This window comes from Talpa europaea (genome assembly GCF_964194135.1).
Source record: "Talpa europaea genome assembly, chromosome: 1".
Lineage (NCBI taxonomy): Eukaryota > Metazoa > Chordata > Mammalia > Eulipotyphla > Talpidae > Talpa > Talpa europaea.
The window spans coordinates 33,144,224-33,156,484 of NC_140073.1; the positions used below are offsets into that span (position 1 = coordinate 33,144,224).

General features: G+C 44.4%; 1 protein-coding gene across 1 annotated transcript in view; it reads right to left on the reverse strand.

Moving 5' to 3' along the window:
* Window positions 1-36: 36 nt before the first annotated feature.
* Window positions 37-12,261, reverse strand: part of NRIP3 (nuclear receptor interacting protein 3) — a gene marked incomplete at both ends in the record, with an annotated part of 36,530 nt that continues 24,305 nt past the window's right edge. Inside the window, 2 exons of the mRNA XM_084238715.1 lie at window positions 37-575; window positions 994-1,016. Coding sequence (XP_084094841.1) covers window positions 37-575; window positions 994-1,016 — 562 coding nt within the window. The remainder of the gene's footprint in view (window positions 576-993; window positions 1,017-12,261) is intronic.

The following is a 12,261-nucleotide window of genomic DNA, read 5'->3' on the forward strand; positions in this document are numbered from 1 at the left end:
TTCCGCCTGGGCCTCGGCGTCACCGCCCGCGCCGGGTCAGCCGCGACGAGACTCCGCCCCGGAAGCGGTTCCCGGCGCGGGGGCCGGAGGCTGCGCGGTGGGGCGCCCGCCTGGCGGGCCCCGCCGAGCGCCGACGCTGGGGTCTTTCCTGAGCGCAGATGTGGCGCCCGAAGGCCCTCCCGCCCGCAGAGCGCCGGGCGAGCCCGGGGCGTCAGCTGGGGTCTCCGCGACCGCGCCGGCGGCAGGAGCGAGCCTCGTCCCCGGGAGCTGCGGTGAGGGCGGCCCGTCCCTGCCGGCGCGGGTCGGGCGGGGGCTTGGCGTGGACACGGGGCCAGACTGGCCCGGCCAGCGCCTTCCTGGGAAGCCCACGCCCTGCGAGGGGGTCGTCTCCGCGCTTTGGGGGCTAGCCCGGCGCTTGCGGGACGCGGCTGCTGGTGGCGTTTCTCTCAGCCTCTGCGTGCTGCCCTCGGGGGTGCGACCTCCGCTGGGGGTTCCCGCCAGGACCCCGCCTGCAGCCGGGAACGGCCACAGCGGCGGTGCCGGCCGGGCTGGGCTGGTCTCTGGAAGGTACGGAGCTGGAGAAAGAACAGCTCTAGTAGCTTCTTCAGCCTAGGACTCTAGGAAGTTGGGGGGGTCATGGCGCTGTAATCCTACACGGCAAAATACAGATCTACTGATCTAACTTTTCAGTGCAGCTCATCCTCAGTAATTTAGTGGAATCCTGGAGATGGTGAGTCCTAGGGCAAGTTAGGGGTAATTAGGCAGCTTCAGGGGCAGTGCAGGCAAGGACTTCAGGAGCGGTAAGGAAGGCTCCAGAGATAAGGGCAACAAATTCCAAAGGGGGCTAATCAAACACCCCCAGGACTAGGGAGGACAGGACATTCCAGAATAAGGATGATAAACAACAGTATGCTAAGATAAGGGCTGGGACACAGAGACTTAGTTCTGGGCACAGAGACATTAGGGCAGTGAGTGAGACCACCCAGAACTAACCAATCACAAAGAGACCGGTGGCGCTTTAGAAAAATTAGGGAAAGCAGGTATATATTCCTTGAGGCACCACTCCACTTCAGCTCTGTTGTCCTCCCTGGCCTGGCCACAGCAGCCTGGGAGTCCCACTTTATTTCTGTTCCTTTTCCCCTTAATAAGCTTTTTCTTTCTCTAAGCAAATCTGCTTCTTTTCGCTTGCTTGCCTGAGTGTCAGCGAAGTTCCTGCTGCAGCTTCCTGAGCCACTAACCCGTGGTGGTCTCTGGCCGGGACTCAGCGCTGCCACTGCAGCCTGGGATCCGTTCCTGGCTGGGAGACTAGGTCTGAAAACCTAAAATTACAGTATAAATGGGATAATGTTTCCATAGGAGGAGGTCTGAAAACCTAAAATTACAGTATAAATGGGATAATGTTTCCAATTAAAATATTTTTCAGTTAGAGGAGGTGAGGTGGGGGGGCGTGGAAATATGTGAGGCTAATCACAAACCAATGCGGATTTAGTGAATGATCTTAGAATACTTCTTTTTCTGGGCCTAAATTCTTGGCTCACTGTGAGGGACTGAACTTTAATCTGTGGAGTTCTGCTCTCATGGAGTATCCGTGTTTCCTTAAACACATTTGCCAGACAGCCTACTCCTAGCTTGTGGCAATGTTTTAAGTAACCAATGGAATTTTTGTTTTTATCCTATGTGATTCTTGCTGATGCTAGAATCTAACAAAGGTGTGTCAAAGACATTTAGCTCCTTTCAGTCCCAAATGGCAAGTGGTGCCCAGTCCCAACCAAAACTATAGGCAGGTCTAGGCTTTTCACCAAGACCCTTCCAGACTGCCCTGTGAATATGCTGTCACATTAATGAATTTTCAAACCTTTATAGCAAGTGTTGTGCTGACCAGAGGTAATCTGGAAACACCTGGAGTCAGAGGTATCTGTGAGGCACTTCGAATCAGTGGTTGCTAAAAAACTGAGTAGCAAGTTTGGGATTATCTAGGTGTGGCATCTAAAGGGAGTGCTCACTCTTTGGGTGAAACATCATAGGCCTCCTCTTTCTTTTTCACAACGTTCTAGGAACACTTCGAGGAAATATATAGTAATTCATTAGTTTGATAGGCCTCGTCTGTTTAATGGACAAACACCAAGTACACTCAATCTGGGCAGAATTTTAGAGTTAAGCTGTCTAATACAGTAGCCTGTAACCACATGTGGCAATTAAGCCATTGCAATGTAGCTAGTCTGAATTGAGATATGCTCTAAGTGCAAAACATATCCTGGATTTCAAAACCCCAAAATATCTCAATAATGTTTGTTTTTTTTTTCAAGGTTTAGTTATTTTTTACATTGAAGTACATTGCATTGTGTAAGTTTTCAAGTGTGCAGTGTTTTTATATTAAGGTTGAAACATTTTGGATACATTGGTTTAAATAAAATATATTAAAATAATTTTGATTGTTTCTTTTCACCTTCTTAAATGTGGCCAGTAGAAAACTTACTATTTATATGCAACATCAATGCTATAGAATATAGAATGTGGTTGCCTTGAGTGGAGTGTGACCATGAGATCATCACCTAGTTGAATGAGACTGAAGATGCAAGCCTGGGTAAGGGGAGGGGTCACGGGGAGAAACCCACACAGCTAGAGCCAAGAGTTTGGGGAAGGTATATATTCACCAAAAAAAAGAAAAGTAACTTTAGATGATACAATAAAATTGGAAGGGTCAGTTCCTCTTGTTCTGCCTTGCTCACACCTAGCCAACTCTTACTTTTCTTAGGTTAGGGACTTTGTATACTAGAAAGCATTTCCTGACTTAAGTGCACACCCATCTGTGTGCAGATCTCTTTACTAACTCCATTATAATAAAAGTTTTTCGTATTTGCTTCTGTATTTCCAACTTGTACCAAAATATTGTGAGCTCTTCAGGAGCAGAGGCCTTTTTTTCTTTTTGTAGAGACTAGGGAAAGGGGAAATGGGAGAGATTTTGGTCAGTCTCTAAGAATCAGGTACCTATTTAAATCACTACTTGAGGGCCTCCCCAGTGGTGCAACAGTTGAGCGCTGTGTTGCGAAGCTGCCCGCAGCCTCTGCAGCGCCAGTTCGATCCCCGGCTGCTCCCAGCTACCAGAGGAGGGTCCCACATGGCGCGCAGACCTCTCCTGCCGCCTGCTGCTCCCCTCAGCAGTGTACTACGGTCCTTCTGCCTGCTCTACTCTCCCCTCTGGCTCTGGTGAATTCTCTCACCCTCCCGCGCTTCTGACTGTACCCAGTGCTTGTATAAATAAATAAAAAAATAGATAGATAGATGAATGAATAAATCACTACTTGATTCCATTCTGATGTGAGGGCCAATGCTGAGATGTTCAAAGTGCAGATGGGATCTGGAGTACCAGAGTAGGCAGTACAGGGGTGATTTCTGACCTACAGTTGTCCGGAACTTCAGGTCATTATTAGAGTTGTTCTGTTTATAAGCAAGACTAGCCTTAGTACCTAATTTCTTCCCTTCCTTTCTTTTTACTTCCTTGTGACTGTTTACCTACTTCATTCCTCCTAAGGAGTGACAAAGGCCCAGGTGTACCCTTCCACCTGGCCTGGGCCCTCTCTGTGAGGTCTGGTGGGGGATGGTCAGGTGAATAAGAGCCTTCTCTATATTTAAGTGTGGAAAGCAGAAGGTTAGGAAGCAGAAGTGACAATTTATGTATCTGGGACAAATGTATTTGGTATCAAGGTTTTGCCAGTTCTCTCTGCAGTTCCCTCACCCCCCTTCTCCCTCCAGTGACTAAATAGCTATCTGATGTCCCTTTCTTATTTTCCAACCCCATTCTTTCTGATCTACCCAGCATTTTGCTGGGCCACAGCAGTCCAGGTGAACAAATAGAGTCATGTATAGCATCAGTGATGATAGTTTACTTGGACTGTGCCTCTAGTGGTTCTGATAGGATGCTCTCCCCTGAGGCAGGGCCCCCTAAATTATTAAACCTAGACCTGCTGAAGGGCATTGGGTACAGTTTGCCTCATACCCCACTTAGGCTGGCTCCTGCTGTGGTTCCTTGGAGGCTTCCATCCCAGGAACCTTCCCTGACCTCAATGCAGGTCCAGTCTAGGCAAGGGCCAGGTTTTTACCTTTTGTATTAGGCTCCAGGATATTGAAAATGCACCAATTTGTTTGGAGCTTTACCAGCACTAATCAAACATCTGGGATTGGTGTCTCTTCCTCACCTCCTGAGTTATACAAAACTGGGATTGTAAATGGACCAGTCTGAGTGGAACACTTATGGGTGCCAATCAATTAAAAAGGCCAATCAAGTTCAAAAGGTGGGCACCCTGGAGAGCATATAAGCCAGGCCCCAACCAGCTTGAGAAAAGAAGAGAGAGTAGGAGAGTTGAAGAGGCAGTTGGAGAGGCAGTGAGATTTGTCTGGAAGACCTTTGTACTGAATGCAGCATTGGCCCTGTGCTAGGAGTCCCTAAAAGAGCTGGTTGCTGTTGGCTTTAGGCCTAGCATAGCTGTAACACTGGTCCCTGCCCCTGTTAGATTCGACACCAATCCCTGGTGCTGTTGCCTTTGGTGCTAACTTTCCAGTGTCCAATGCTGCCTGGCCCAGCCTTTGGATTGCTGTTGGTGACTGCTGTGGTACCACTTGGCAGAGAGATTTTCACAGAGACCCTTGCGACCTTCAAACCATTGCTATTGCGTCTGGCCCTGCCTCTAACACTTTCCTCTCTCCCATCTTCTCCATCTCTCTCCCCTTTGTAAATAAACCCTATTGTTTTAGAATCCTGAACCGGTTGCAACCCTACCCCCAAGTTCTTCCAGTTTTTTCTGAGCATAGCTGGGAATATGTAAGTTCTCTCCTTTACCATGTGCATTGCCAGGATGTTCCTACTTGGCCTCCTTTAGTGAGATTTTCTGCCCTCTGCTACCTATAAAGCCATGTTAAGCTGGCCATGCCACCACTTGCTAATCCCCACCATAATAACAACTATATATGCGGTCAGAATATTATCTCTGTTGCTGACGATGCTGGTGCCCCTATTGTTGATAAAGTATTGGAATTCCTAAATAAAGCAACACAAGGCTTAGAACCAAAGCAGAGGAAATTTTAAAAGTAACAGAGGGGTGCTAAATCAGTTTTATTGGTTTCTCAGTGTCTCAATACTTAAGGAAAACAGCCCATCTCTGATTTTCCTGATTTTCAGGTAAATGAACTACAACGTCACTTCTATTTGTTTTTATTTTCACCAGTATTGTACATCAAAGAGTATTTCACAGCAAACCCAACCCCAGTCCTTATACTTTTATTTCTTCTTCCCAGAGATAGCTTAGTTCCAACTTAGCTATCTCTTTTGGGATTTATCTCCATATTTCTTAATAAAAAGTTTATATTACTAGTTATTGATGTTTTCAGTTTGGGCTATTATTTTACTTGTTGCTATAGGAAATAAACCATATGTCCTCTCATAAACATGTCTTATTTCTCCATCCTCAGCACTCAATATACCTAATCACTTTACTTAGGCAAATTAATATTCATTGTACTGTGTATGCATTACCATAGTTGATACAATTAGCATAATACATTCATTCTTTTTTTTTTTTTTGTGGGACCCTCGCCAGCGGCCTGGGAACAAACAGGCACTGCAGAGGCTGCGGGCAGCCTCACAGCCCAGCGCTCAACTGCTGTGCCCCCAGGGGAGGCCCAATACATTCATTCTTTAACTGAAGTTAGCTATTGCTTCTTTTTCCATGTTTTCTTAAGTACTCTGTATGCAAGTATCTAATTTATTTATCCCAAGCTCTCCTCTCAATACATTCAAACACAAGTAGCCAATCAGTTTTGGGTTTGTTTGTTTTTTTTCAATTTTTTTATTTTTTATTTTTTTTTGGTGAGATCCTCGCCAGCAGCGGGGGGAACGAACCAGCGCTGCAGAGGCTGCGGGTAGCCTCGAAGCCCAGCGCTCAATTGCTGTGCCACCAGGGGAGGCCCCAGTTTGTTTTTTAAACTACCCTGGGAGTTCATCCTCCTCAATCACTCTGCTTGTCCTCTAAACCTACTGCACAACTTTTGTCTTAGGATATTTATAATTTCTTCCCCAATTATTCCTCTTTCAAGAGTTCCATCTCCCAATTCATATTGTGAATTGTTGTGTTTTCATGTTTTAAATTTATAATAGCAATTTCTATCCCTCCCCCACTAGCATTGTTTCATCTAGAGGATGGATGCAGTATCTTATTTTTCTGAGGATATTTCTAATGTTTTGTTCCTTGAATTGTTAAGTTTTTACTCTTTGTTTCTGTCTTTTGTGTTAACAGCTTTTCTTTAGTGTGTGGTGATCCCTGGCTATTTATGTGTAAGAGTGAGACATTAGGAAGCTGACCGTAAATTCTATGCACATAGACAAGGGATGTAATTAGTAAAATACTTGCAATAGTTTTAACTTCTAGTTGTAAACCCATTAGTAGTTTGTGAAATCAAGAGAGAATAGAAAATACTACATCAGAATACACAAATTATTTTGTGAAACTGGATTCCTATTCTACACATCCATACCCATATATATACATATTATATAATGAGTGAGTCCCATAAAATGTGAATATCTTATCATGGGTGTTTTTTCAAAGAAGTATTAAAAATAAAATACCAACCAAGGTATTGAAGAAGATCTACAGCTGTAAGATGGGTAGGTCATTTCTCTTGAAAGGAGAGAAAAATTTCAAGAAAAATTCTCTAAACTCTTGCCCGCTGGTCTGGCAGTCAGTATGTGTTCATTCAAGTATTCATCTATATGTCTATCTTTTAAACTGTCTTCTAGGTGTACAAAACAGATAAAATTCTGCTGTCCTAGAACAGATTCTAGTTGGGGAGACAATAAACACAAATGTTATACAGTATTTAGATATTTTGTGATACGGTAACAGTAAAAGGAAAGCTGGTAAGAGGGTAGAGGCAGTAGGTATAGTAAATGATCTGATTATTTCATGAAGTAAAAAAGTAATATCAGGGCCTCCCCGGTGGCGCAGCGGTTAAGCGCTGGGTTGCAAAGCTGCCCGCAGCCACTGCACTGCCAGTTTGATCCCCGGCTGCTCCCTGGCCACCGGAGGAGGGTCCCACATAGCGCGCAGACCTCTCCTGCCGCCCGCTGCTCCCCTCAGCAGTGTACTTCAGTCCTTCTGCCTTCTCTGCTCCCCGCTCTGGCTCTGGTGAATTCTCTCACCCTCCCATGCTTCTGACTGTACCCAGTGCTTGTATAATAAAATAAATAAAATAAATAAATCTTTAAAAAAAAAAGTAATATCATCTGAGAGTGAGAATGGAGAAGGAGGTGTTAGAAACTTGATAAGAAAACAGAAGGTGTGAAATAAGTTAGGATATAGCTCAGCAAACTACAGCCTGCAGACAAATGCTTTTTTGTGAAGTCTGAAAGATAAGGATAATTTCTATACTTTTAAATGGTTTGGAGGGGGGGGAGGGGGAATCTAAAGATGAACATTGTATTGGGAACATAAAAACTATATCAAATCCAAATTTCATTCATTACATATTACCTGTGGTTATATGCCTGCTACGATGGCATTGTGGAGCCTTTTATAGAAAACAGTTTGCTGACCCCTCCTGATCTAGGAGAATGAAAAGGTAAATGACTAAGGAAATGCGACTGTGGGCTAACATGAAGGGTCTGAGTTATGGTCATGAATTTAAAGTGAGACCTGTCAGCATGGTTGCAGCACATGTATAGGAAGAGCAGGCAAAGAGCTGACTTTAAAGTTGTGATTCTGAAGTGGGAAAGGGAGCACAATGAACTATGGTGGTGAACTATAGGCGCTTTGGTGATGGGAGTGCTATGTAACCTCTAAAAGGGGCGTGGGGGTGGGGACCCTATACCTCCAAAATATAAATGATGTAAACTGTTACCTTAATTAAAAAAAAAAAAAGTTAAATGTAGTTGTTGAAAGGATCTAGGAATGGAATTAAATTGCCAAGAATTAAATCAGGAATAGTGCTGGAGGGAGTGAAATGAACCAAGAGCTAAACTTACTGAGAAATGAGAGGGAATGTACCAGGGGCCTTGTAGAAAAATAGCAGATGGGGCCTCCCTGGTGGCACAGGCGGCTAAGTGCTGCACTGTGAAGCTGTTCACAGCCTCTGCAGCACGGGTTCGATCCCGGCAGGCCAGCAAGAATCCCACATGGCGCAGCAGACCTGTCTTGCCTGCTGCTTCCCTAGGCAGTGTGTTTCGTCAGTCTGTGTTCTGTTCCCCACTCTGTCTCTGGTGAATCCTCGCACCTTCCCGCGCACCTGTACCCAGCGCTTGTATAAATAAAAAACAAATCTTTAAAAAAGAAAGAAAAATACCGGATGGTCTCACTCCTAACAGGAATTTAGAAAACCTAAATAAGGGACCAAGAAAAAGACTAATTATAATAAAGTAAAAATCAAAATCAACAAGCAACTATAAACCAGAGACACACTGTGGGAGGGGGGCAAAGGATCAAAACAAGGGGGGTGGGAATTGTATGGGGACTATAACCAAGATGAAAATGCATACACTGCAAAAAATGAAAAATGTAAAAAATATATAAAAATTTAAAAAAATAATAAAAAAGATAGCAATAATGAAGGGAAGTCAGTGATATACTTTGATGGCATGAGACTAAAAGCTGGGGAGTTTTAAGGGAAGATAGAGAAATGTCTGGAAATAGTAATGAGGAGGAAGGAGAACAGCTACTCCATTTCTAGGACCAGACAAGGTCTGGGAGAAACCACCCTGAGAGGACTGCAGTGAAAGCATTGTCCTAATTAAACAGCCAAGTCCCAGGGTTTCAAGCTAGGAAAGAGGTGACACTTAAGTATGCTGAATCTGAAACCACCATATTTTCAATAAAATGTCTCTTCTCAGTTCCCTGTTCTCAGTATCTCCAACTAGTACAGTTTCTTCAGGGGGTGAATGAACAAATGGATGAATAACGGATGGGGACCTCAGGTCTAAGTTAATTCATAATCTTTCAAGTAATCTTGTAATTTAGCCCTCTGCTCCTACCACTTGCTTTTCAGATAACTGATGTCTCCGATTCCTTATGCTTTTCTGGGGTTCTGTGGCATGCATTTGCTCACTATTGTCAGGTTAGGTTAACCTAACAATTAGGTTTCTGCTTTCTCTGGTTAACTCCATTTATTGCTTGTCTTTTACTTTCCAGACTCAAAAGATTTTATTGACATTGCTTGACTACTGTTATCTTTTCTCCCACTTTCTTTGTCCTTATTAGTTTATGTCATTTCAAATTTCTTTACTATCATTTTAGAGGGGTTTCAGGAGGGCACTGCATCTAGTTCACTTCCAACAAGAAGTTGTCAGCAAGAGTTTTGTTAGGGAATCAGACATGTCTGACTAGCCTGTGCATCCCAGAATGCCTCTCAGTTCCTCACACAAAAAGGCTCATGATTGACATCCCTCCACATTTATGGTATATACACACAGATTTTTTTTTTAAAGATTTATTTTATTTTTATGCATACAAGAGCTGGGGTACAGGCCAGGGGTGTGGGGGTGGGGATGGGATGGTGAGAGGACTCACCAGAGACAGAGTGGGGAACAGAACAGGCAGACTGACTGAAATACACTGCTGAGGGGAGCAGCAGGCGAGTCAGGAGAGATCTGCTGTGCAATGTGGGTTGCTCCCTGGCCAGGGATTGAACTTGTGCAGCAGTGGCTGCGGTTAGCTTCATAGGTTGCTCCTTAACCCCTTGCGCCACCAGGGAGGCCCTACACACACAGATTTGAATCCCAGTGGTGGAGTCAACTTAAGACTGATGCTGGGATTCCAACTCCATTTTTTTCTTCCCTTTGTCATTCTTTTCATGCCCTGCCCTTCTCACCCCTCACCTGATGCTATGTAAGTTTGCCATACTATTTCTGAAATTCTCTCCATGGGATATACACAACTGGATCCTGCCATTCCTGCCATTCCTCTGATCTTAGAATAGCCTCCCTTCACACACTCTTGTGGTCTAATTGGACTTTATGAAATCTATTCATTTTAATGTACTTTCCATTCCCCAACTGGTTCCTAATACCACAGAGTAACTATTATGAATCTAGACATGCTGGGGACAGTTTCTGTAGAACTGTCAAAACAGAGTAATTGTTTTTTCATAGGATCAGCCCAGCCCCTATAAAATTCTCATTCTCTTACTCATTTTCAAAATAAAATGAGAACCACTATAGCAGCACTCCCTCCCCAAGTATAAGGTCATCTAGTATATCCAAGGAATCCAGCATTTTCATAACAACATCCCAGGATATCCCAAGTTAGTTTACCAAATGATGATAGCCTGTTTTTCAGGCTCACAGTACAGAAGATTCTACGTCCCCCCTCCTACTCTCCAATCTTGCCCCTGGAAAACACAAGTTCTGTAAGTATCTCTGCTAGAGCAACAATACTCCCTCTTCCAAATCCATTTCTCCTGTTCAGGGAAACTGGCAGGATTTGAATATGTCAACACTGGAGTATCTATACTCCCCGCAGAATTAGGTCATCTGTATTCATTACAAATTGGAGGCTACTCTGGTGCAGCAACACCAGTAGAGAACTTTCTTCTTTGACTACGGTGATGGGGATTTTCTGATAGGGTTATAGATCTAGGAAAGAGTGTGACAGTTTCTAGAAAGGAATAACAAGGCATAGGATCACACTGCTAGAACAACTGGACAAGTCATTGCCTAAAAGCAGGTAAAGATTCAGATTTTCTACATTCTAGTCAGGTATCTGGCAGTCCCAACCTTCCAGACGTACCACAACCCTTGAATAAAAAGATCTTTGAGAAACAGTTGCAATGCCCATGTGCTTGGTACCATGTGTAAAACAGCTGTCAGTAGGTTATCTGCCAGACAAATGAGCATATGATGACAGTAACATATTATAGCTCAGGAAGCACTGATAATAGAAAGAAGCAGCAGCTGCTGACAGTGAAGTCCAAGCTATAATACAGGCCAGTTTGCCTCTATTTTCTGATTTCTTAAAAGCAGCAGTTTTCAGGGCCTCCCCTGGTGGTGCAGCGGTTGAGCGGTTGAGCTGTTGAGCCTCTGCAGCGCCGGTTCAATCCCCAGCCACCGGCGAGGGTCCCACATGGCGGGACAAACCTCTCCTGTCTCGCCCGCTGCTCCCCTCAGCAGTGTGTTTTGTCTGTCATCTGCCTGTTCTGTTACCTCTCTGGCTCTGGTGAATTCTCTCACCCTCCCGCGCTTCTGACTGTACCCAGTGCTTGTATAAATAAATAAATATTTTTTTTTTTAAGATTTATTTATTTATTTATATAAGCACTGGGTACAGTCAGAAGCGCGGGAGGGTGAGAGAATTCACCAGAGCCAGAGCGGGGAGCAGAACAGGCAGAAGGACCGAAGTACACTGCTGAGGGGAGCAGCGGGCGGCAGGAGAGGTCTGCATGCCATTTGGGAGCCTCGCCCGGTGGCCAGGATCGAACCGGTGCTGCAGAGGCTACCGGCAGCTTCGCAACCCAGCTCTCAACCGCTGCGCCACCGGGGAGGCCCTATAAATAAATAAATCTTAAAAAAAAAAAAAAAAAAAAAACAGCAGCAGTCTTCATCCCTTCAAAGGTGGGTAAAAAGCTCAAGATTTCAGTCCAAATTAATGAATCTATGTTAGTAGTGATGGCCGTGAGTCAACAGGAAACTACATTTGATTCACAATGCCATTAAATAAATGACTTTGGAGGGCCTCCCCAGTGGCGCAGTGGTTGAGCGCTGGGTTGCGAAGCTGCCCACAGCCTCTGCAGCGCCGGTTTGATCCCTGGTTGCTCCCTGGCCACCGGAGGAGGGTCCCGCATGGCGCGCAGACCTCCCCTGCCGCCCGCTGCTCCCCTCAGCAGTGTACTTCGGTCCTTCTGCCTGCTCTGCTCCCCACTCTGGCTCTGGTGAATTCTCTCACCCTCCTGCGCTTCTGACTGTACCCAGTGCTTGAATGAATGAATGAATGAATGAATGAATGAATGAATGAATGAATAGATAAATAAATAAATAAAATCTTAAATTTTTTTAAATAAATAAATAAATGACTTTGGAGATATCCAAACTTACACTGAATGCATAATTCTCTTTCATAATATTGCTAGGAAATAAATTCACTTTAAATAAGTTCAATTACAAAGTCTATTTAATTATTCCAAATAGTTGTATCCTGATACTACTCTGAGCTATAATTTTTTCCTTTTGCAAAATTGTGACCAATACTATCTTGTTTGTAGAAATTTGCATAATCCCTTGCT